Genomic DNA, 23,632 nt, shown 5'->3' on the forward strand with positions numbered 1-23,632 from the left:
CAGCCTCCAAAACAATACAGAGAAACCCAGGTCTCAGAAGAAAGAAAGGAAGAAAGAAAGAAAGAAGAAAGAAAGAGAAAGATGTTGCTAAAGTTACCTGGTGAACTAAAGGAGACTCCTTGAGTTCTAGATAGCTGCTCACAGTAGCCATTGATTGTGAAGCAAGTATTCATGAATATCTTGTATAGTCCTCCCCATGAGTTTGACATTTGGCTGGAAAAACTGGGTGACAAAAGGAGGAACTCTGATAAAGCCTAGTAATTGACAAGAACATTTAGTTATTTTCATAGCATACCAGTCTTAATTGATAGCCTAACACCAGGACCATCACACTTTTGAAATTGTCATGTAATTTTTCACACATCCACATCAGTGAAAAGTCTATAGTATGACCCGAGAGCCTGTTATCACATGTGTTTCTATAGATAAGATGAGATTTTCACTTGTAAACCACCCAAGGTAGTTCTAGGTCAGAGAGTCCTGACTCACACCCAGAAGTGTGTGGACAGCACATTGGAGTTAACGTTATTAAATTAAAAACAGGACATTATAAGAGGACACAAAGGATTGGGGAGGTGAAGCTGGATCAGGGAGGAGTTGGGGGGTAAATGTGATCAAAATACATTGTATGAAATTCTGAAAGAATTAATAAAAATGTTTATTTTTAAAAAGGCATCTCAAAACTTTAACCATGAGGAAGTTAGCTAAGATTGTTAAACAGTTTTAAAGCACTTTATCAAAGTAGCTTTATAGACCTTTGTGAAAAAAAAAGTTGTGAATGGGCCCCTAGAGGCCCATGTTTAAGAGGTTGATCCCCAAGGTGACACTGTTGAGAGGGGTTTCCAGGTCACTGGAGCATGTCCTTCAAAGGAATAGTATAACTCCAGTGAACTCCTCCTCTCTTTGATCTACCTGCCATGAGGGTGAGCAATTTTGTTCTGTCACAACTCCAGCCATGACTTGCTGCCAGTGCCACAGGCCAGTAGGTAAACTAAAGCCTTCAAAACCATGAACCCAAGTAAACCTTCGTTCTTAGAAGTTTATTGTCTTGTGTTTGTTACAGTAATGGTAAATCAGCACAGTAGTCATTCATTTCATCAGAGTGGTAATTAGAAGACTTTGAAGGTGGTACAAGCCTGTGATCCTAGAATTCAGGAGGCAGAGGCAGGAGAATCCTAAGTTCCAGGCCACCCTGGGGTACAAACAAGACCTGTGTCACAAAACAAAATAAAAAAGACTTGAAGAGCAAGGAAAATTTTTCTTAAGGTTTTTAAGATTGACAGACAAAACCTAGCAAAGATAACACAGATCACAAGAACTTAACTCAGCAAACCATGTTTTTTTCCCTAGGTTCGTTGCCAAAGGTAAAGACAAACCTTTTGCAGGATAGCTTCTCTGTGAGAAACCATGTAGCCCAGGCAGACAGCCTGGGTTTCCCACTTGATAGAAAGGCACGCGAGTTTAATTAAACACTGGAGTGTATATCAAGACAACCAGTGCTTTGAATGCAGGAGCACATGACTGTCAAATAGAGTGCAATTCAAATCTAACAAATCTAGGAAAATGTTGACAGGACACATTAGGTAAGAAACTAAAATAATGGAATCAGAAAGTACCTTACAGTTCAAAGGGTGGGTCAAAACACAGAGAAGCAGGATATAGAATTAAAAATAAAACCTTGTGAGATTTTAGCTAATAGTACAACAGTTTTGGGGGGTTTTGTTGTTGTTGTTGTTGTTTACTGTCTTTTATTCTTTGTATCTTTCATATCCTGATCCCGCCCAAATCATCCCTCCCTCCCCAGAATAAAACATAATAAAATTTATTATGCCTGTGTATGAGTGTGTGAGTGCATGTGCACGTGTGAGTGTACACTTACCAGCACACACACTCCTTTGTCCATTGGTAGGCCTCCAAGCCAGCTGTGTACCATGACTGTTGTGAGTAGGACCACAGTAATCATAGATAAGAAAGTATTTCCATAGGAAATTGACTTTGATTCTTTTTGGTATGCCCAAAAGTGGCGTGGGATTTGGTTTTCATTTGTTGAGGATGCTTCTGTGGTGGTCTGAATGAGAATGGCCCCATAGGCTCATGTCTAAATGCTTTGTCCCCAGTTACTGGAACTTTGGGGGAAGAATTTGGAGGTGTGGCCTTGGTGGAGGTGTATCACTGGAGGTGGGCTTTGGGGTTTCAAAAGCCCACTCCAGGCTTAGTCTCACTGTCTTCTTCCTGCCTGTGGATCAGGATGTAAGCTCTCAGCTACTGCTCCAGTATCATGCCTGCCTGTCTGCTACCACATTCCCCTCCATAATGGTCGTAGACTCACCGTCTGAAACCGTAAGCAAGCCCCCAGTTAAATGCTTTCTGTTATAAGTTGTCTTGGTCCTGGTGTCTCGCAGCAATAGAACAGTAACTAAGACACCCCCATACTAAATTTTTATAGTGGCTGGACTAGTTTACATTCCTACCAACATGGTGTAAAGAGTACTCTGCCTTCCACATACCCCTCTGCAGTCTTGTTGATATTTGTTGGGTTTTGATGTACCTTTGATTTGCATTTTCCTAATGGCTAAAGATGTTGAACACATTTTCATATGTTTATGTGCTCTTCATACGTACTAATTTTAAGAGTTCAGTTCATTAGCCTGTTTGTTGAGTGGGTTATTTGCTCTTTCAGTATTTAATTTTTTGAGATACTTGCTGGATTCTGGCTGCAGATTGTCACGTGAGTATCTTACAAAGACCTCCCATTCCATGTGCTCTCTTCACTCCGGTAATTGTTTCTGTTGCTGTACAGAAGCTTTTTAATTAGATGCATCCCTGTCTATGACTTCCTGCTTTTATTTCCTGAGCTTTTGGAGTAATATTCTGAAATCCATTGCTTATGTCTGGATCTTGAAGTATTTCAGTGTTTCAGGTCAACACTGGGATTTTTGTATTTTCAATTGATCTAGTTTCAGTCTTCTACATGTGGGCATCTAAGTTTGCCAGCAACACTTGTTTAAAAAACTGTCTTCTTTGCCTTCCGGCATTCTTATCAAGAATCAGGTGGCTGTACGTGTGTGAGCTTGCTTCTGGGCTTTCAGTGGTACTCTGCCAGTAGATGGCTGCTGTTGTGTTATTACCACGGCTCTGTAGTGTCAGCTGAGAGGTCTACATCTGGATTGGCAGGCAACAGGAATAGAGAGTGACACCGAGCTTGGCTTGAGCATCTGAAAACTCAAAGGCCACACCTCCTAATAGTCCCACACCCTGTTGGCCTATGGAGGCCATTTTCATTCAGACCACCACAATGTTCTTGATGTGCGTTGTGTTACTTGTTTTTCAGTCCTGGAGATTGAATCCAGGGCCTCACTCTCACTAAGCAAGTACCCTACCACTGACCTCCAACCCCTTGGCTTTTTGAGACAGGGTTCCCTGTAGCTCAGTCTAGCTTTGCACCTGCATTGCTCTTGCCATCTGTGTATGGAGATTTACAGGTGTGTGGCACTTTGCTCAGCATGTCACTTTTGGTGTATAAACTGTCATGTTGCTGCCACTGCCTGATTTTGCAGTGTAAGTCATTGGTGCACAACAGCATAAGGGATTTGCTTGAGATCGTGTAGTTAATCTAAGACTTAAGACCAGAAAGTTGATGATATTTAGAAATGATGCTTTAAACTATTTCCTTTTAAACAATATACCACATTAAGTTGGCTACTGATACGCTGTTTCTTTACTTGTCTGTCCAGAAGGGCCACATTAAACATTTCACTTACCAGTTGAGGTTAATTATATTCCAGGTAGCAAAACTGTATGATAATTTGAAGTATTAATTAATAATTTGAAATTAACTCTTTAGCATACATTCTGATTATGTCCATGTTGTATGTGTCATTTCAATAGAACGACTCAAGTACTTCTGTTTATAATCTAAGTCTTACTTCCTCCTCTGTCCCTATGAAAGACTTCTGTGTGGAGCTGAGGCCAGTGTTCGTGTCTCACTTAGTTTTCTCTTAGTTATGCATCTGACTCTGTTGCAAGAATTATAAATGCTATACAGCCATTGAATTTCTCCCATTGTGAGGCTAATCCACTTCTTGCAACACTTAGAAGCTCTCATTTCTGCTTTTCATATCTGTGTGTTGTGTATGTGTATGGTGCAAGTGGGTGTGTGGGTGTGTGCCATGAGTGCAGGTCTGAAAACCAGAGCAGGACACACTCTCCCTCATTCCCTCCAGCCTCCCAGTGGTGGGGTTCTGGGTGTGTACTCATGTCTAGCTTCTATTGTGGGTGCTGTGGATTCAAATTGAGGCCCCTCTTCTTGCACAGCAAGAGCTCTTACCTACTGAGCTGTCTCCCAGCCCCAGAGCTCATTTCTTTAGCCTTTATTTCTCACACATAATGTGCACCGTACCTTGTTTTTGCCTAGACTCTCCTATTGGGGATAACAAAAATGCACTCCTGGTAATACAGAGCCACCTGTTGGTCTTTGGATGATATTTCAGAATTCACCAGAGTCCCAAAGTCCTTGGAACCCAACATTCGTTCCTTTTTATTAAAATGTGTGTGTGGCTCTCGGTTTTTTTGTTTGTTTTTGTTTTTGTTTTTCATGACCAGTAATTTTTGCTCTTGCTCCTAAATACCATGTTTCGCTCTGCCACCTAGTGGCCTCAATAGGCATTGTTGCTTCTACTGTAGTACAGGGGGTCAGTGTGTAGGTTGGCATTAAGTCTGCAAGAATGGCATATGATTGTTTTCTGCCTACTTTTCCTGGGTGCTGTGTAACCATGAATCAGTTACATAGTTTTTCTTCTGTTAATTAGGCAGAATAGTGCTTACCTCAAAGGAGCTTTCTACAGATTCTGAAAACACTAGGTACTGAAAACTTTACATAGTGAGAGTATTGGGAGCAGTTAATAGTAAGAAGCTGAATAGCACCTGGCATCAAACTGCACTAACTGTTATCAGTCTGATGTTAATGTGTTTAGATAGGAAATTACATTCATTTACTTAAGACCATAAAAGCTCCACCTTTGGCCTTGAGTTTTTTTTTTAATGTTTATCTTTTCTAGGTCTGTTATGTATATACTCTGTGTTATATATGATTCTTACCTTACCTCTGTCTGCTAAAGTGAAAGCCTGAAAAAGACTGAAACACAGGAGTTCTTAGAAGTGAGTGCCACATAGGAGTGGCTGCATGAACATAGTGATAGAGTCTTCTTAGTTTCTTCTGCTGGGGATTGAGCTGCTTTAAAGCTATTATAGTAATGATTCTTACTGTTTACTATCGCAACTCTTGAAATAACCTATAGGTTTAATGTGTCTTTGCATGCTGTATATAACAAAGCATTTTCTAAGTTTAACTTTTATTCATTGCTTTTTATTTCCTGTTTCATGCATATGACATGTTAATATAAAGAGAACATTGTTGCATGTTTTTTACTAGTTTTATTACATACATTTCACATACTGTAATGTAGCCAAATTCTAAATTACTCATATAAAACCTTTATATTTCTCTTTTGATGTAAAATACTAAAATGATTTTGTGTGTGTGTGTGTGTGTGTGTGTGTGTGTGTGTGTGTGTGCGCGCGCACGCACCAGTGGAGGGTATTGGATTCTTTGGTGCTGGAGTTATAGATAGTTGTGAGCCACCTGACATGGGTGCTGGACTTGAATTCTGGTCTTCTGCAATAGCAACAAGAGATCTTAATGGCTGAGCCAGCTCTCCAGGCCCAGTCATTTTAATGTCTATAACCCTTTCCTGTTATATCTGTAGGACAAATAGCCAAAGTGAGATCTTAGGATATATGAATTGTCTAGTGGCTCCTGAATTTCCCACATTGTTGTCCCTATGGGTTGTGGTTTTAGTGCTCAACTAAGAAATTTCACCCATGATACCTTGTCTGGGGACAAGAAAAATGGCAGCTCCTATGTTTTCTGGAGCAGGGTTTCTTAAACTTTTTTCGCTGGTGATCCTTTTCACCTGAGATTTTTTTTTTTTTTTTTTTTGGTTTTTATGAGACAGGGTTTCTCTGTATTGTTTCGGAGGCTGTCGGTCCAGCCTGGCCTTGAACTCACAGAGATCCGCCTGCCTCTGCCTCCCGAGTGCTGGGATTAAAGGCGTGCGCCACCAACGCCCGGCGAGAATTTTTTTTAATGAGCCTGGGTTTACCAAATAGGTATGTAAGTCAAATATTTACCAGTAACAAATCACAATTTATTTTAAAGCTATTCTTACATGTAAATATTTACCATTTACTAAAGGGAAGGTGAATTTGCATTAAGAAGATGGATGTGTTTATTTCTCCATACAGAATCTAATCTTGACTGAATATTTGACACTGCAGGACTAGAGCATCTTCAGTTTTTCAGAATTGATTAATATTTGGGCAGAAGTGTGTTTATTTCATGCATGTGTACATGCATATGTGTGTACATGTTGTATGTGGTCCAGAGGTCAACATTCTTGATACAGGGTCTCACTGAACCTGGATCTTGCTGATTAAGTAGAGACTGTCAGGCTCTGTAGCAAGTGCCTTTCTTAAAGAGACAGTCTCATTGTTGCACAGAATGGTCTTAAATTCCTGGACTCAAGCAGTCCTCCTGTTTTAGCTTCAAATAGCTGGGATTATAGACATGTGCCACTGTGAGCTGCTAAAATGTAAATAAAATAGTTGGCACATTCTCTGACATAAAAATTAGAGTCATCATAGGTTTTGTTACTACCAGCATGAAACTTTCTGTTTTACACAAAGCATTGATTTCCTCTTAATATCATGAAATGTTCTAATAGAGTCAGCTCACTTTCTCAACCTCTAGCACAAAGCCTGCTCTTAGGTTTATAGTAGCCAATAGCTAGCTCATTCCTTTCTGTCTCCCTCCTCCCATGGATATAGTGTGAAAGAAGGTAACATTCTTGGCCTCAAGAAGCCGAGTTTTGTACGTAGGTGGTTGTATAGAAGTAAGAAGTCAGTAGTTTTTAATCTCTGATTGTTCTTTTTAGAAGTAAGTCAGTAGTTTCTATCCCTGATTGTTCTTTTTAGAAGTAAGAGAAGTCAGTAGTTTCCATCCCTGATTGTTCTTTTTAGAAGTAAGAAAAGTCAGTAGTTTTTATCCTTGATTGTTCTTTTTAAAATTTTTTAATTCATTTTATATACCAGCCACAGTTCCCCCTCTCTCCCCTCCGCTCCCCATTAACTCCTCAGTAAAAGTAAGGCCTCCTGTGGGGAGTCAACTAAGCATGGCATATCAATTTGAGGCAGGACCAAGCCCCTCCCCACTGCATCAAGGCTGAGTGAGATATCCCACCATAGGGAATGCCAAATTCATGCACCAGGGATAAATCCTGACCCTACTGCCAGGGGCCCCACAAACAGACCAAGCCACATACAGAGGGCCTACTTCTGTCCCTGCAGGCTCCCCAGATATCAGTCCAGAGTCCCTGAGCGCCCACTAGCTCGGGTCCGCTGTGTCTGGGTTTCCCCATCAGGTGCAGTGCTTGGCTGTGGATCTCCTGATTGCTCTTTAGCATTGTCATTGAAGCTGTTAAACACACCTGTGCCCATTTCCTGCTCGATGGACAATGTCAGAACATAATACAGGCATACCTATAGTCTGTACGAATCTGCTGTTTAGGAGGCATCTGATCGGGAAGGGCAAAGGGAAAACTTTACCATGAGAGTCCCATTCAAACCAGTATCAGTCAGTATGAAAAGAACTCAGGAACTCAAGGCACAGGAGCTTGAAAAGGAATGGCAGACTTAAAGAGTGGCAGGCTGTTTTTAAAGATGTATAGGGTGAAGAAGGGAGAGTAGTAAGGCTAGAGGGAGGGTTCAAGTCAGATAATAAGAAAGTTTATCTCAGTAAGGCGTTTTTGTGTGGCATTGTTCTGAGGATATGCGAATGTCTACTCACTCCAAATAGGGAACCAACAACAGACCAAAGTAAGGATACCAAAGCCCGACTAGTAAACTCATGTGTTTTATTGGGGTTACTTATAGGAGCAGAAATGACTATGTGATGGCTGCATTACCAAAGTGTACCCCAACATGGGTGACTTCACAAAGGGGAAACCTGGAACACACTGCACAGCCTACAGGCAGCTCAGCAGGTTGGAGGGTGTCCTTCCAGGCAGCTCAGCAGGTTGGAGGGTGCCCTTCCAAGCAGCTCAACTGGTCTAAAAGTGTCTGCAACAATCCTTACAGCTTAGTATACTCTGGGGAATAGAGCAACCTAATAAATCTGGCTAGTTTCAGGGACTTCCTGAAGCTTTTTAGTTGTTTACTGCCCCAAGCTTCATCTCTCCTTAGAACATCCTGTTGCTTTACCCCCCTTTTAACATCTGTGTCTTAAGGAGCTTCCCTCTGAAATGGAAGGCTTTAGTTAGTCTCCAAGGAAATGACAGGAGTGCAGATTTTATTATGTTAAAAAAAGTTTTTTGTAGAAATGATAAGATGTAATCTCTGATTTGAAAAATCATCTAGTTCCTAGTTTGTAACATCTTCAAAATTCAAATGGATTTAATATAATGGAGAAAATAAAGAAGACAGTATTTCTGAACTCAAGAGCCATACAGGAAAGCACCAACACTAGCAGATTTTACCAAGAAAAGCTAGGAAAAAGTTATTTGCTGTCTAGAAAACAGAGGACTAACAATGTACCCAGTATATGATGAGCTCTTTACAAGTCAGTGAGAACTGTTCCAAAGAAGGAAACAGGCAAAAGATATTAATGGGCAGTTTCTGAAGAAGAAATGGAAATAGTTGCTAACCACATAAAAGCGTACCTAGCAATGGTCAGATAATTGCAGAATGAAACAAGTGTGAGATTTTTAACCTCTCATATAAATGAAAAAAGTAAATAAAATTGTAGAAATTGGCTTGCTGATAACATTCTTGGAGGAATGTAAAATTGGCGTAATTTTCCTGGTTATCAAAGCTTAAACTGTAGTTACTTTTGGAACCAGTCGCCCCACAGGAAGTAATTATCCCCTAAAGGACAATGCTAGAGCACTATTTGTAATGCCAAAGACAGTAAGAATACATACCTACTGAAGTCACCGCTGGGAAGCAGAAGCAGAAGAGCGGCCCAGTAGTGTACTTTTGTGATATTTAACTACCATATAACAGATTCCTATATTACCAGAAACAAAAGAAAACTCTGAGGAAATACTGTAAGTCCTGTGCCATAAGAATTGGATGAAGAATTTGGAGGCAAGAAAATCAGTTAAAGATTTTGTTGTTTATTATGAAGTGATGCTTTGTAATCTAAATTGAAGGTGTACCAGTATTAATGAAGAGGACAAAGGGTGTTTTTAAAGTTGGAACTATAAAATTGTACTGTGGGTTTGAAAAATGAGGTTCTGGAATTTGTAAACTGCATTGCAAATGGTACATGGGTGATTCTAACGTTGAGAAGAGGGGAGGCTTGAGTAGGTAAAAGCTTCTCCATGTAAGTCCTCAGTGGTGTTGGAACAGTAAACTTAGTGTGGAATCAGCTCATCTTAGCATGCTCTGTGCTTTCTTGACACATGCCTGCTCTGGCTTCACTACTGTTTTTAAGAAAATGCTAATGTTTTACAATAAAGAATTTTTCTGAGTGTGATTTTGAACCTGTCTGTGCTTTTCTATTTTCAGAGTGCACATTTGGCCATGGTTGATACTCTAATGATGGCTTACACTGTAGAGATGGTCAGCATAGAGAAAGTAATTGCGTGTGCTCAACAGTACTCAGCGTTTTTCCAAGCTGCAGACCTGCCCTATGATGTTGAGGATGCTGTCATGTACTGGATAAATAAGGTAGGCTTATGGTCAATTGGAAATGGGTCTGCTAGCAGAAAAACTAAAATCCTCAATTACTCATTGCTCCTGTATGACCTTTTGTTTTAAATCAAAGTGTAAGTTAAAGTTGTGCAATTTGCTTAAGACATTTTGTCTTAAAAAGTGTAAAACTGAGCACCGAGGCTCAGATCTGTGGTCTGGGTACCTGTGAGGCTGGAGGCTGAAGCTGGAGGATCTGAGTTTACCACCAGACTGGGCTGTGGTGAGACCTAGTCTTAAAACAAAAGTGTTGAAAGGTTGAAACCAATTTTTATATATTTGACGGTGTCTATAATTGTACTTATACTTAGTAATGATTACTTAAGGTTAATCCAGCTCGTACCAGATTATTAAAAACTGAGAGCACTCAGAATAAGGAACCACACAGAGAGCAGTGTGATACTTTTGGGTGATATAATTTATACACATTTTTGATTGTGAGCATCTTAGGTTTGTTTAACCAAATTGTACAAAAATGAATCATGGATTCATTGTCTTGGAGATTTTTTTGTGCTTTGAACATGGTTAAATTCTTAATTTATTCTCCTTGTCATTTCAGTAGTGAATTCTTCTTGAACTACATTCAGACATTCAGTGCTAAGACAAGGTTTCTCTGTATAGGCCTGACTGACTGAAGCTTGTAGCAGGCCTCTTTGTCTCTGGGATCACAGGCTTGTGTACCATATCCAGATGTGCTGAGTTTCACTTACAGTTGTCATTGCAGAGAAATTATGCCAGATTTGTGGGATAGGCAGTGAACAGATGTGGAAGTTACGTCTTGAGTTGTTCTTCCTTAAATGCTTGCATGAAACTTGTCAGACGCTAAATGGGGCTGGAGAGGTGGCTCAGTGAGTAAAGCGCTGGCTGCATGAGCATCAAGTCCAGAGTTCAGCTCTTCTGAAGCTACAGAAAGCCGGCAGCCGCCTCTAACTTCAGCGCTTGGAAAGCAGAGGTGGGGATGCTGTGAGATCATGAGGACCATGACCGCATCGTGGCACAGCTCTCCTCCCATCCTCCAGCTCTCGTTTCTACCCCATTTTCCATGGTGTTCCCTGAGCCTTTGGGAGAAGGGGACTACAGGGATGTCCCATTTAGGGATGAGCACTTTACAGTCACTTAACTCTTTGACCAGTTATGAGTCTCTGCTTCAACAACCCACTGCAAAAAGAAGCATCTCTGGCCAAGGCTGAAAGTAATGCAGCTCTGTGGGAATGAACACAGTATTTAGAAGGCAGTTTGACACGGGATGGTCTTACCACTGCTAGACTGTGTGCTATAACATGATTGGCCAGGCAAGTATGCCCAGTATTACAACAGTGGCATGACAGTCATGGAGCTAACAAAACCACTCTGAGATTGGGTTTGAGGCCTGCTCACCTGAGAAAATTCATGCCTTATACTGTAAACTTAGTCAGAAGCCCATGACTGGGGTGGCTTAAGGGAAACTTCTGTTTTTTTAGTAAATGTTCATGTAGAAGGAGAGAATTAAGTCCAGCAAGGTGTCTTCTGATCACCACATGGAGGCCATGGCATGTACATGGCTAACGATAGTGAATTAAAAATGTTTATTGCCTTTTAAATATTTTTTTCTTTTGAGAACTCTTGCTCAGTTCATAGGCATTGCTCTCCAACCTCTGTATGACTACATGTGAGTGGAGGTTGGATTTCCTTAGAAATTTTTCCTGTGCTTATAGAGATAACCATGTAATTCTGTCCTTGAGTCCATTTATGTAATTTATAACACTTATTAACTTACCTGTATTGAAACATCCATATAACTCTGGACTAAAACCAACTTGATCATGGTTATGACCCCCTTGTTGTGTTCTTGAGCCTGGTTTGCAGATACTTTGTTGGGAATTTTTGCAACTATATTCATCAAGGAGTTTGGTCTTCAATTTTTATTATTGTGTCTTTTATCTGTTTTGAGTTTCAGTAATGTTAGCTTTGTAAAAAGAGTTTATCCATATAATAGTTTTGAGAAGCATTGGGGTTCTTCTTTGAGGGTCTGGCAAATATCACCAGTGAATCCATCTTGGCCTGGACTTTATAATTTGTTTTTGGTAGGTCATATGCACCTAGAAATTCATACATTTATTTTAGATTTCCAGTTTAATAAAACATTTTTGTAGATTTTCTGAATTCCATTAGCATCTGTTACAATGGCTCCCATTTCATCTTTAATTTTATTAATTTGTGTTTTCTCTTTCTGTTGGTTAGTTTGACTGAGATCATCTCTTTCCAAAGAACCAACTCTGTGTTTCATTGATTCTTTGTTCTTTTTTGTTTGTTGTTTTCATTTCATTAATTTCTGCTCGATCCTACTGGTTAGAATTTGGCTTATTTTTCCTCTACCAGAGAATTAAGGTACATTATTAAATCATTTATTTGCAATCTCTCCGACTTCCTAATGTAGGCACTTGGAGCCATAGACATGATCTTCCCCATCCTCTGGGGTTGCTTTCATTGTTTTCTTAAGATTTTGGTATGTTTTGATTGCATTTCCATTTGATTTGAGGCATATTTTTTTTCCCCTTCTTGATTTCTTCAAGGTCTCTTTCCTCAATCAGTTATGTTTGGCTTAATCTTTCTGAGCTCTAGGGTCTGTGAGATTTGTAGCCTCAGTCCATTGTGATAAGGTAGACTACAAGAAATTATTTCAGTTTTCATATATTTGTTGGCTTGTTCTGTATCCTGATCTATGATTCATTTTAAAAGAAAATTCCATGTACTGCTAGAAAAAAAATATACTTTGCAGTATACATTCTGAATATACCTCTTTTTTTCTTTAACTTTTTACTGACTATGCCTCTTAAGTCCTCATAAGTCCATTTAATCTATGATATCATTCAGAAGTTTTTCTGTTGATTCTTTTTGCCAAGATGGCCTATCCATTGGTGAAAGTAGGTGCTGAAGTCACCCCACTATTGTGTTGGGGTTAATTTGTGACTTTATATCCATCTAGTAATACTTGTTTTGTGTAACTGGGTTTACCTATGTTTTTGGAACATACATGTTTAGAATGTAACATCCTCTTGATGGATTGTCCCTCTAACCAATATGAAGTGACCGATGGCCTGTGGACATGTCTAGGGGGCACACACACACCCCTTACCTACCATCCCTGCCAGTACCCACCATCCTACCTCCTTACTCCTGCCAGTGGTACACCAACAAGTAGGCTATATCTTCCCACATAAAATAATGTAAGACATGTCCACAGGCCAACCCATTGTCACTCATTGAGACTTGCAGGTGATTGATTACAGGCTGTGTCAAGTTGTTTACCATATAAACACGAATAGAGTCCATTGTGAGCCCGTTGTGTTCATTTTCTTCCTGAGTTCTTTCCTTCTCCCACTTGCCTGTGCTTATCTTTAGCAGGGTTTCTACATACATACATATGCATGCATAATGTGGATTGAACACGGGGTCTCACACATGCTGCCTCATGCTCTTATTGTTGAGCTGTGCATGTACTCCAGCCTTGCATTTTGTTTTGTCAGAATTGATAATCAGTATCTTGGATGGGCTTTGTGTGTTGAATGCCTAGTAGTACAATACTTGTTACAAATATAGGAAGCTCTATATTTGTAACTATAACTAGAACTTTCCAGTTTCTGGCATACAGTAGGTACTCAATACGTACTGTGTTGATTTACAGAACTGATGTTAGAGTTTCAAATAAAGTTCCATGTAAGATACTGTTTCCTAGTTGTAAAAATGACATTTTATTTGTGTGTTACTTTTACTTGATATTGGGGATTTAACCATGTCATTGTTTGCCGTAGTTTAATGCAAATACACACTGTTTTTTAATTTGTTTTTTAAGGTAAATGAACACTTGAAAGACATACTGGAACAAGAACAAAAATCTAAAGAGCATCACACAGCTGAAGCGCCAGGAGGTCAAAAGGTACACACTGCAGTGTGAAGTGTGGCTACGATGGTATAGTCATGTATTCTAGAGATGCGAGAACTATTCTAGGAAATGCAAAGTAACTAGTCACTAGTAATTGATTTGTATTGAGATTAGAAACTTACTGAATTCGAATTTTAAAGGATGAAAAATGATACTCTGTGGGACACCTTTAGATAGCAGAGTAATACTCTTAGATTCCAGCCACTTCAGCTACATCTGATTGCTTTATGCTTCTGCCCACTGGAATGATCCTTTCCCTTCAGGAAGACTATTCCTTTCTTACAGTTATCTACTAATGTCTCAGAATCTAACCTTACAATCTTTTTACTTTAATAATAATGGAATTATTTTTAAGTACAATATGTGATTCTGAATCTCTGAAATAAAATTTGTTGCTAAAATATCCTTAGTATCTTAAGATGTGATTCTGTATGGGGAGAAAAGGAGAGGAGGCCGCACTGGTCTTGGCTGTTAGGAATTTATGTAGCTTTAACTATGCGTTGATTATCATAGAACACGTGAGAATTGTGAATGCAAAGCCCCACATCAGAAGCCACACTGTAACTTGCTAAGTTGGATGATTCTGTAGACTTTTCCTTCACCTCCTGCTTTATCTTTTCTCCCTCTGCTGCTTCCTCTGAAGTCTCCTTCCAAATGGTTTTGGAAACTGGTTCCAGTAAGTTTCCCTCACTGCTTTCTGATTTTCCCTTCAGAATTGTAATGGTATTGGTGGTATTGCTTGTAGCTTTCAGGCATCATTATTTCATACTATTCTGTTTGTCATTGAGTAGAGAGATTGCGTTTTAATATGCTTTCATCATATAAAATGGAGATAGTGGGTCCATCCAGTTTCAAGACAGTTTAAAGGATAAACACCTTTGCATATCACAAAGTTCATAGACCATTATTACCAATGCCAATGGGTAAAACAACCCTCGGGTATGAAGTCTTGCTAGTATTAAGAGTTTTCATAAAAGTGAATTTGAATTAATCACGTGTATAAGTTGTCTGCATGTTCGAATTATTTTTGGCAGAATTGTTATTACCCTAATTGATGATAACACTTCACTATTTGAAAAATCAAAAACTTGCCTGTGTCCTCACCAGCATTGTACCTAAACTATGGCACTCTGATTTCACCTGATGACTGATATTTCAGGATTAAGTATGGACAGTTAAACCAGCTCATGGATTGTAGATAACTTATCTGGGAATTGTACAAACCTCACTTTAAGTTTGTGTGCTCATTGGATTTTTATAGGATATATATAGTCTTAAGGAAAATGCTTTGGCCTGTCACCATAGACACTCATTGTTAGCATGAGTGCACATACACGCATATGCACACACACACTCCTTATCCATAAATGCTTATTGATAGAGGAGATACAATAAAAGAAACCAGTTTTGATGGTGATGCTAAGTTGGTTCAGTTCAGCTCTCCCTCTAATTGGAGAAAAGAAGGAGAGTGTGGAGCCGTGCTCACTGCCTAGAAAGTGAGCTTACCACTGATCGATTTTCTTTCTTCTCCTCCTCCCTCTCTCTTCTAAATTATCTCCTAGCAACAAGGTCTTTAGGAATGATATAAAAGTCAATGATCAAAGAATCTAGATTAGGCTGTGCACAATGTCTCACAACTGTAAGACCAGCGTTCAGAAGCTCAGGCCAGAAGCTTGAGGTTTCGGGACCAGTTTAGACTGCATTGATATACTCTAATCTCCTCAAAAGAGAAAAGGAAAGGGAAAGTAGGTGTGTACATGTAAGTAATTATTTCCTGAATATAGGTAATATATGAGTTAGGGATATAATGTCTGTCTTTGCACTCCTCCAGAATTTTTTTTTAAAGAGGAAAACATATTCCATTATTCTTGCCAATTGTTATTCGGGGAGAGAGAAGCGAAATACTTTTTCTTCATTGGTGCATATGTTTCTGAAGGATATCATTTAAAAGACTCTAATTGTATCTTCATGTGTCAAGTGTTGTTCAGAATTTGAAATTTTCTTTTAGTCACATAAACATTTTTTCACAATTGTATTTTAATTTATAAATTGCAAAGGTGACAGTTTAGATAGAATTGGAAGAAAAAATTTAAATTGTCCTTTTATAAAAATGGCACCAGTAGCTGGAGAGATAGCTCAATGGTTAAGATCACTTGCTACTTTTGCAGAAGAACTATGTTCAGTTCCCTGAACCTACATGGCAGCTCACAACCCTCTGTAATTCAAGATCCAGGGGATCTGACCCTCTTCTGGCTTCCACAGATTTGCCAGGCACACATATGGTGTACATATTTACATTCCGGCAAAACACCCATAAGCATAAAATAAATATTTTAAAAAATGACTACTAAATATCAGTAGCCTATGTAATCATACATCTTGCCAATAAAAGGATCCATGCACCATCAGTAAATCATATGCATTATTTTTCTTGCCTGTAGGGGAACTACTAGCTAATAACAGCTAGCCTGTACTGATTGCTTCCTTGTGCCCAGGAGTGAACATAGCATTGTGTGTCCATCGTCTTTTTAAATCTCCCACTAGGACTATGAAGTAGGTTTTACTCTCCCCATTTTACAGATAAGGAAAATGAGAAATGAGAGTTTAGGTAACTTGTTCAAAGTCACAGCTAAAAAGTGGCAGAACCAGGATGTAAGTGCAGGTAATTTGGCTTAAGGGTTTTTCTCTTAACTTTTTACAGTGTTTCTCTCTCTCTCTCTCTCTCTCTCTTTTTTTTTCTGGTTTTTCAAGTTTCTCTGTGACTTTGGAGGCTGGAGGCTGCCCTGGAACTAGTCCTTGTAGGCCAGGCTGGTCTCAAACTCACAGAGATCTGCCTGCCTCTGCCTCCCGAATGTTGGGATTAAAGGTGTGTGCTACCACTGCATGACTAGTGTTTCTCATTTTAGAGGTCTATCTTAACATTTTTATTTTTATTTTATTGTTATGGTTTTTAGAAACAGGGTTTCTCAGTGTAGCTCCAGCTGTCCTGGAACTCAATTTGTAAACCAGGCTGGCCTCGAACTCATAAAGATCTGCCTGCTTCTGCCTCCCAAGTGCTGGGATTAAAGGTGTTTGCTACCACATAGTTTAGGTTTTATTGGTTGGTTTTGGTTTTTGAGACAGGGTTTCTCTGTGAGACAGTCCTGGCTGTCTTGGAACTGCTGGGATTAAAGGCACACACCCTGCACCTGTCTTGACATTTTTTTATCCAACCACATCAAACTGTTTTTCAAAGCTAAGATTTCTTTTTCTGAGGGGAGCAGGACCCTGATACTTGGCTCTGTTCCTGGTTCTGAAGTCTGGTGCCATGTTCCCTGACATTCAGATGGTAGATGGAGCAGAATACTCTGGTGCTGTTTCTTGGCTCCAGATTTTCTTTGTGGAAAGTACTATCCAGCTGCTCCTTCCCAATTTTGATAGCTCTTGTAATTATTTCTGCTCAAATGGTTCTTTTGCTCTTCAGAAGCTGTAAGTCTGTGTAGGAACTTTCAGTCTTGATTAAGTGTAATATTAAAGTAAATAAAATTTTAAGCAGTAAAAGAACAGAATTTGCTTGATTCAGTGTTCAGATCTGTTTTGTGATTGTGTAACTATTGTAGACTAAGTGTCATTTGAAATTAGTATTGTTGTAAATTTAACCTTAGTAGTGTTACTGCCAGAACAAGGTGAGTAGTTGGTATTTCTTGTTTCTCCTGATTTATATTTTCTTAACATTATAAAGAACTAGAAACCACAGTTCTGGGGGGTTTTTTTTTGTTTGTTTTCTTTACATTGTTTAGTATTTACTTAGAACTCTCTTTATATTGTAGGCTCGTTACAGGAAAGAACAAACATTGCTTAAGCAACTGCCTTGCATTCCATTGGTAGAAAATTTGTTGAAGGATGGTACAGACGGCTGTGCATTAGCTGCCCTTATTCATTTTTACTGCCCTAGTGTTGTCCGATTAGAGGGTAAGTATTCTGAACTGTGAATAGAAGGCAAAAAAAATATTAAATCAACAATATTTAATAGCTAATGAAGGATTTTTTAAAAAAAGAACATTGAAGTATAATTCTGAGGAAGTTGAGAACTTTTCATCTAATTCTATTATTTATAAATACATTTGCTAAGCAGATTTTACATAATTGTGTATTTGTATTGTCAATAGTTATGAAGTGTTCATAGTTAACCCAAAGTCATCCCCTTTTCTGTTTGAAGATATTTGTTTGAAAGAAACCATGTCCTTGGCTGACAGCCTGTATAATCTACAGCTGATTCAGGAATTTTGCCAAGAATACTTAAACCATTGCTGCCATTTCAGCTTGGAAGATATGCTTTATGCTGCTTCATCCATAAAGGTAAATTAAGTCATTCTCCTTTTGCCTTTTGATAAGGTTTAAAAGCCATGGCAACAAGCTGGGGGTGCATCTCAGTGGTGCAGTAGGGCCCCATCATGCACAAGGGCCCAGGTTCAGTCTCCTCAAGTACTAGCAATAGAAAGGTGGGGGCAGGAAGATGAGGAGTTCAAGGCCAGCTTGAGCTTTGTAGTGGGTCTGAGGCCAGTGGAGATACAGCAGAGAGCCTATCTCTAAAAATAATGAATATAAATAAAAGCTTACACATTAACTATCAGTAAAGAACTGGGGGGGGCTGTTTTATCCTTCTCTTTAAGCATCCATTGCTAGCTACAAGTCTTTTACATTGTAACGGCAGTGTAAACACAAAGTTATGTATAAAATTTATCTGTTGTCTTGGTGTGACCAGAGTAGTTTAGGAACCATTAAACGGTTTTTGATCATAGCTAGATGGAACAAAAAGTGAGGATCTCCTTTTAAAAAGCATGAGTTGGATTCATGCCTGAAGATATAATGAGACACCTATCAAATAAACATGGAGCTTTCTTTTCATGAAGAATTTTTAAAGAACCAAATGAAACACTTTGTGTGTATGTGCGCGCATGTGTATGTGGGGGGGGGTTAAGATAAGGGCTGCCACACCTAACTTTTATGTAGATTCTGGGGATCCAGTCTTCACTGAGCCATCTTTAGCCTCTTTGGTAGATCTTTAAATCAGATGTCAAATCTCTTTTTGCTAAGAATTACTTTGGCTCTTAGGGTTCCGAGACTTCCGCATGACTTTCAGGATTGTTTTTCTACTTCTGTAGAGTGCCATTGCAACTTTAATGAGGTTTACATTGAATCTGTAGGTCACTTCAGTAATTTGGCCATTGTAACAATTTTGTTACTCCATGTGCTGCTTCAAGTTCAAAGCTTTAGGAATAAGTGATCTAATATGTTTAGCTTAACTTAGAAGTTTGGCTCAGAGGTAACAATTTTCTGTTGAGCCCAGTGCTAATCCTACTTGGAAGTGCTAGAGAACTCTCCTGACTATGCTAGTGCCTTACACTTAGAGTTCTTATTCTCTAGTATCTCCTGTTTTTCCTTTGTCCATTTCAGGATCTCCAAAGGGCAGAAGATAGAGCCAATGATAAAAGCATTTCCAAATGAGGCACTAATCCCTGTGACTCAAATGGTACCCTCTCCCTACTCTGACACATCAAAAGAGAAACCTTGATTAATCAGTTCTGAAGGTTTACTACACCATTATTTCATTTGTATCTTACTAATGAATTTTCTAGCATTTTCTATAAAATATAAGTGCTACTTCTATAATATGAGATGAAAAATTGTCATACACCTAAGATGTATATTTGTTTTAAAATTGTTACAGATTTTGGTAGTGTTCCTTCCTGTCCATTTTGGAGAACAGAATATAGACTTTCAATAAACCAAAAATCCTGATATTTAGATCATTTTGAGCATGATCCAAATATGAAAACATTTCCTTAAGTTTATTTAAAATAATTGTCAACACAATGTCTTTGTTTATGCTCTACATTCTTTGCTTAATTATCACAATTACAAGTTTGAATTTAGTGTGCTATTATTAGCTTGGCCCATGTTTCCTGTACCTCATTTTCACTTTAACCTTTAATAGTGATGTTTAGGAATATATGGGAAATAAGCACCACCTTTTCTTCTTGTAGAAATATAAACTGCGAGGTGGCTGCTTTTGAGGACTGTTGGGCATTGCCCGGGCAGTTCCTGTACTGGATCCTAAACACCGCCCAAAAGGCATTGAGAGGTCAGGCTGTGTCCTAGTCAAAGCCTAGCTTCCTTGCAGTGTATTTGATAGACTATTTTTTAAAAGGGATAGTCCCAGTTGAAATGCACATAAAGGATTGCTTATGATGTTGAAAAGTTAGAAATGTTCTATTTTAGTAGAGGCATAAATTTAAATGTTTTGTAATATAATTGACCCCATTTAAAGGAAGGAAGTTGAGAGTTTTGTTTTTGCTGAAACAGAAAGCTCCATAAGACATTGTTAAGTAGGGGTGTGTGTGTGTGTGTACATACATATGTATGTACGTGTGCCTGCGTGTGTGCATATTTTAAATTTTTCTCCTTTTTTTTCCTCCCCCTTCAGGGCTAGGGATCAAACTTAGGACCACTGACACATTATTTCCTAAACAATTCAGTGTAATAACTATTTGCACATTATATTAACTACTAGTAAGTAATATAGAGGTGATTTTAACTATCCCATGGGGGCTGGAGAGATTGCTCTTCATTTTATTAAATGGCAGTAACAGTTGCTCAAACAGAGACCTTGGAGACATCCTTGACACTCTTGCTTTCTGGCCCTCTGAGATGGGAGGTGACTATGTGAGCATTACCAGCTTAAATATGACAAAAATCCAGGTGATAAAATCTAAGGAACTATGTTTATGTATGTATCTAAAGAAGTATGTTTGGTGCCTTGAGCGTTGTTCAAAATTAGCAGATAAGCAGAAGGCAGGACATCAGAAAACACCCCATATTTTCAGAGATAATAGCCACAATGAGGAAAACAGGTTTTTAATAGTGCTATTTTTAGAAATATATTAATACCTAAAATTGAAATCATCCTTCATATGTATTTTAACATATAAACCTTATTCTAGTACAGTGGGGCACATATAAATTCCACTGCTCAGGTTCAAGACTCTGTCTCAATAAAACAAAAAATAAAAACCCAAACCATATATATGTATGTATATAAGTAGTTGCATATATGTGTAATCCTATGGAAGTATGCTTTTGAGAATTCCTTTAAGCTATTTAAAGAATCATTTGTGTTTTCAAGTATAAATAAGAAAAGATGTTATCCTTAATATTTTCAAAATTAGAAGGGTGCATTAAATGATAAAGACAATGTTTTTATACATTTCAAGATTATTTTAGTCAGAATCTATAGGATTTGATATCACTCAGCATGTGGATTACTACTGAATTTAGCATTATCAAATGTGGATGCAATATTTAAATTACATATTTAATTTTCAAAAAAATTGTAATGGTAAATACTCTTTATGCTATTTGTTTGTATTTACACTGGAAGAAAAGAACATTTGTTATCTCAGAGTTCTACATAGTGAGATAGTGATGCCTGGGAGATTTGCTCTAGCCTATAAAACAAAGTATCAGGGATCTGAATGTGTGTTTACAGGTGCTAAACTTTTTGCTCCAGGTTTAATAAAGCATTTTGAATATTTTTAACAGTGAATGAGTAGAATAAAGCATACATGTTTATCACTGTGGCTGGTTTTACCTAGGGCTTCTTTTAATTTTCTTAACTCTCTTATATAGAGTAATTATTTGGTGTTCATGGCAGAACTCTTCTGGTGGTTTGAAGTTGTGAAGCCGTCGTTTGTACAGCCACGTGTTGTTCGTCCACAAGGAGGTAATCAATCTTTGTAATTTTTATCTATTTCATCTGGTTTTCTTTTAGATAGAAGCTTGTTATTGTTTTAGATTCCAGCTATTATCCTTGATAAGAGTCTAAATGTTTTAATAGTTACAGCACCAAATGATCTGTAAGAAACCGAAAACATTCCCTGTATGGTATGGAACTTTTAGTGTTAACTCGGTACTGTATACTTCTTTATATCTTTTGTTCCTATGCATAGTTTTTATTTCCTATTAGATTCTTCATTTTTAACATTGTGTTACCCAAACTCCACTCACATTAGGACTTGACCTAATTGATTTTTGTTGACCATGAAACACTTTGTGGATATGTTTTTTAAATTAGTAGCCTTTGTTATTGTGGTATAATTATGATAAAATTAGTAAGAAATAAGAGGGGTTTGTGAAGATGGATTTTCTGGCAAAGGCTGGGGACCCGGCTTAGTGGTGGATACTTGCCTAGCTTTCATACAGCCCTGGGTTCAAACTTCATCACTGTCAGAAAGCAAAAAAACAAAAAAGAATTCCTCCTGGATTTTTTTTCTAGTGCAAATGCCATGTTTAGCACAGTAAACTGGCTTTCATTTTCAAGTCAAACACATATTCCTACAAGGGAAAATGATTCTAAGTTTAGCATTTCTTCTAAGTTTAGAACTTTATTCCAGCAAAAACCATGGGGCCACTTCTTCCTGCCACAGTGACTCCTGCACCCAGTACAAAATGTGACTGCTCCATTTCCCGGATACTTAGCAGCTTTTCTTGGCTCAATTTCCTTTTTCCCAGAGAAAAAAAGATTAGAACAGGGTATAGTTACTAAAGAAAGGCACATCGTTCTGGTGGGTATAATCTTACTTTATAATGTGTGCTGATCTTGGGAGAGTCTGTGCAATATGAAGTCATTTGTGTTTGATCTGTCCTGGTGTCTCAAAACCACTTAAAGCAGATTCTGAACACTGAACAGTAGATAATAAACAGTACCTTGAAGGAAGTTGAAATCCTTAAGGCCATTCATGAGGGTCTCTTACCTTTAACAATTGTCATAACCAGTATTTATACATTATTTTGCAAATAGTGTGACTTTTTACTTACACTTTTTGTGATTTCATCTGTGTAGCCCAGCACTCAACAATAACAAGGCTTTTGCATTAAACATCAGTCAAAACCAAGTTGTTTTCCCCTAGAATTACTAGTGTGGAAGCTAGATAATAGTGTGTTTTTTCCCAGTGAAATTCTGTCTTTAATTAACTAATTACTAGCTGTTTCATAAAAGCCAAAACTGAAACTGATCTGATGTGTGTAAAATTTTATAAAAACTTTCACAAGATTAAGTTACTCAGGTTTATCCTTGTTTCGAATACCTGAATTTACTTTATGGTACCTCCTCCCATTAGCCTTAAGTGAAGTTTTAGAAGTCAGATTATATCAAGAAATTCTTTTGACCGATGGAAATGATTTAAGGGTACATTTCTGTTAGAAGGAGTTATTTAAAGAGAACCTGGGCAGTTCTGGGGTCCTAGACTTGATTCCTAGCACAGAGTAGGGGGTGTAAAGGAGAGAGGGAACCATGATTACTCTATAAATATGAAGAAAATAGAAAGTAAATTTTAAATGGTTGCTATGGCTCAGAATGTCTGAAATAGTGTTAGACATAAATTGAACATAGAGTTTAGAAGTTTTATCGTTTATTCCAGCTGAACCTGTGAAAGATGTGCCATCAGTCCCTGTCTTGAATGCTGCCAAAAGAAACATCATGGATAGTTCATCTAGTTCTGACTTCACCTCAAGGTAGAGTCTACAATGCCTTCACCATTTCCGTGTTAACTACTAATGAAATCAGATCATATTTTGACATTAAAAAGGGTTTTTGGGGCTGGAGAGATGGCTCAGCCATTAAAGGCTAGGATTACAACCAAAAAGGGTTTTTTAATTTTGTAGTTGGATTTATAAATTAAGTTCCAATTGCTTTTTCTTACTGAAGCCTATTTTAATTTAGTTATTGAAATTTATATTGAAATGAGTATTTCATAAATTGTGAGAAAATATTCTAAGTTCTGAATAAAAAACCTAAAATTAAACCTTCACTGCATTATTCCTACAATGGAGAATTATTTAATAGTGTAACTGTAAAGAAATCTG

The 23,632-nt window shown here is 38.2% G+C and overlaps 1 protein-coding gene across 2 annotated transcripts in view; it reads left to right on the plus strand.

Annotated features, from left to right (window-relative positions):
• Window positions 1-23,632, plus strand: part of Camsap2 (calmodulin regulated spectrin associated protein family member 2) — a 69,944-nt gene that overhangs the window by 26,719 nt on the left and 19,593 nt on the right. The window contains exons 3-9 of one of the 2 annotated variants that reach the window (XM_013115884.3): window positions 9,625-9,786; window positions 13,640-13,723; window positions 14,373-14,405; window positions 17,539-17,680; window positions 17,928-18,067; window positions 21,398-21,491; window positions 23,188-23,281. In XM_013115884.3, the coding sequence (XP_012971338.1) occupies window positions 9,625-9,786; window positions 13,640-13,723; window positions 14,373-14,405; window positions 17,539-17,680; window positions 17,928-18,067; window positions 21,398-21,491; window positions 23,188-23,281 (749 nt within the window). The remainder of the gene's footprint in view (window positions 1-9,624; window positions 9,787-13,639; window positions 13,724-14,372; window positions 14,406-17,538; window positions 17,681-17,927; window positions 18,068-21,397; window positions 21,492-23,187; window positions 23,282-23,632) is intronic. The other variant, XM_013115885.3, reaches the window with a different exon arrangement.

This window comes from Mesocricetus auratus, unplaced genomic scaffold (genome assembly GCF_017639785.1).
Source record: "Mesocricetus auratus isolate SY011 unplaced genomic scaffold, BCM_Maur_2.0 Super-Scaffold_100676, whole genome shotgun sequence".
In the NCBI taxonomy this organism is placed as follows: Eukaryota; Metazoa; Chordata; class Mammalia; order Rodentia; family Cricetidae; genus Mesocricetus; species Mesocricetus auratus.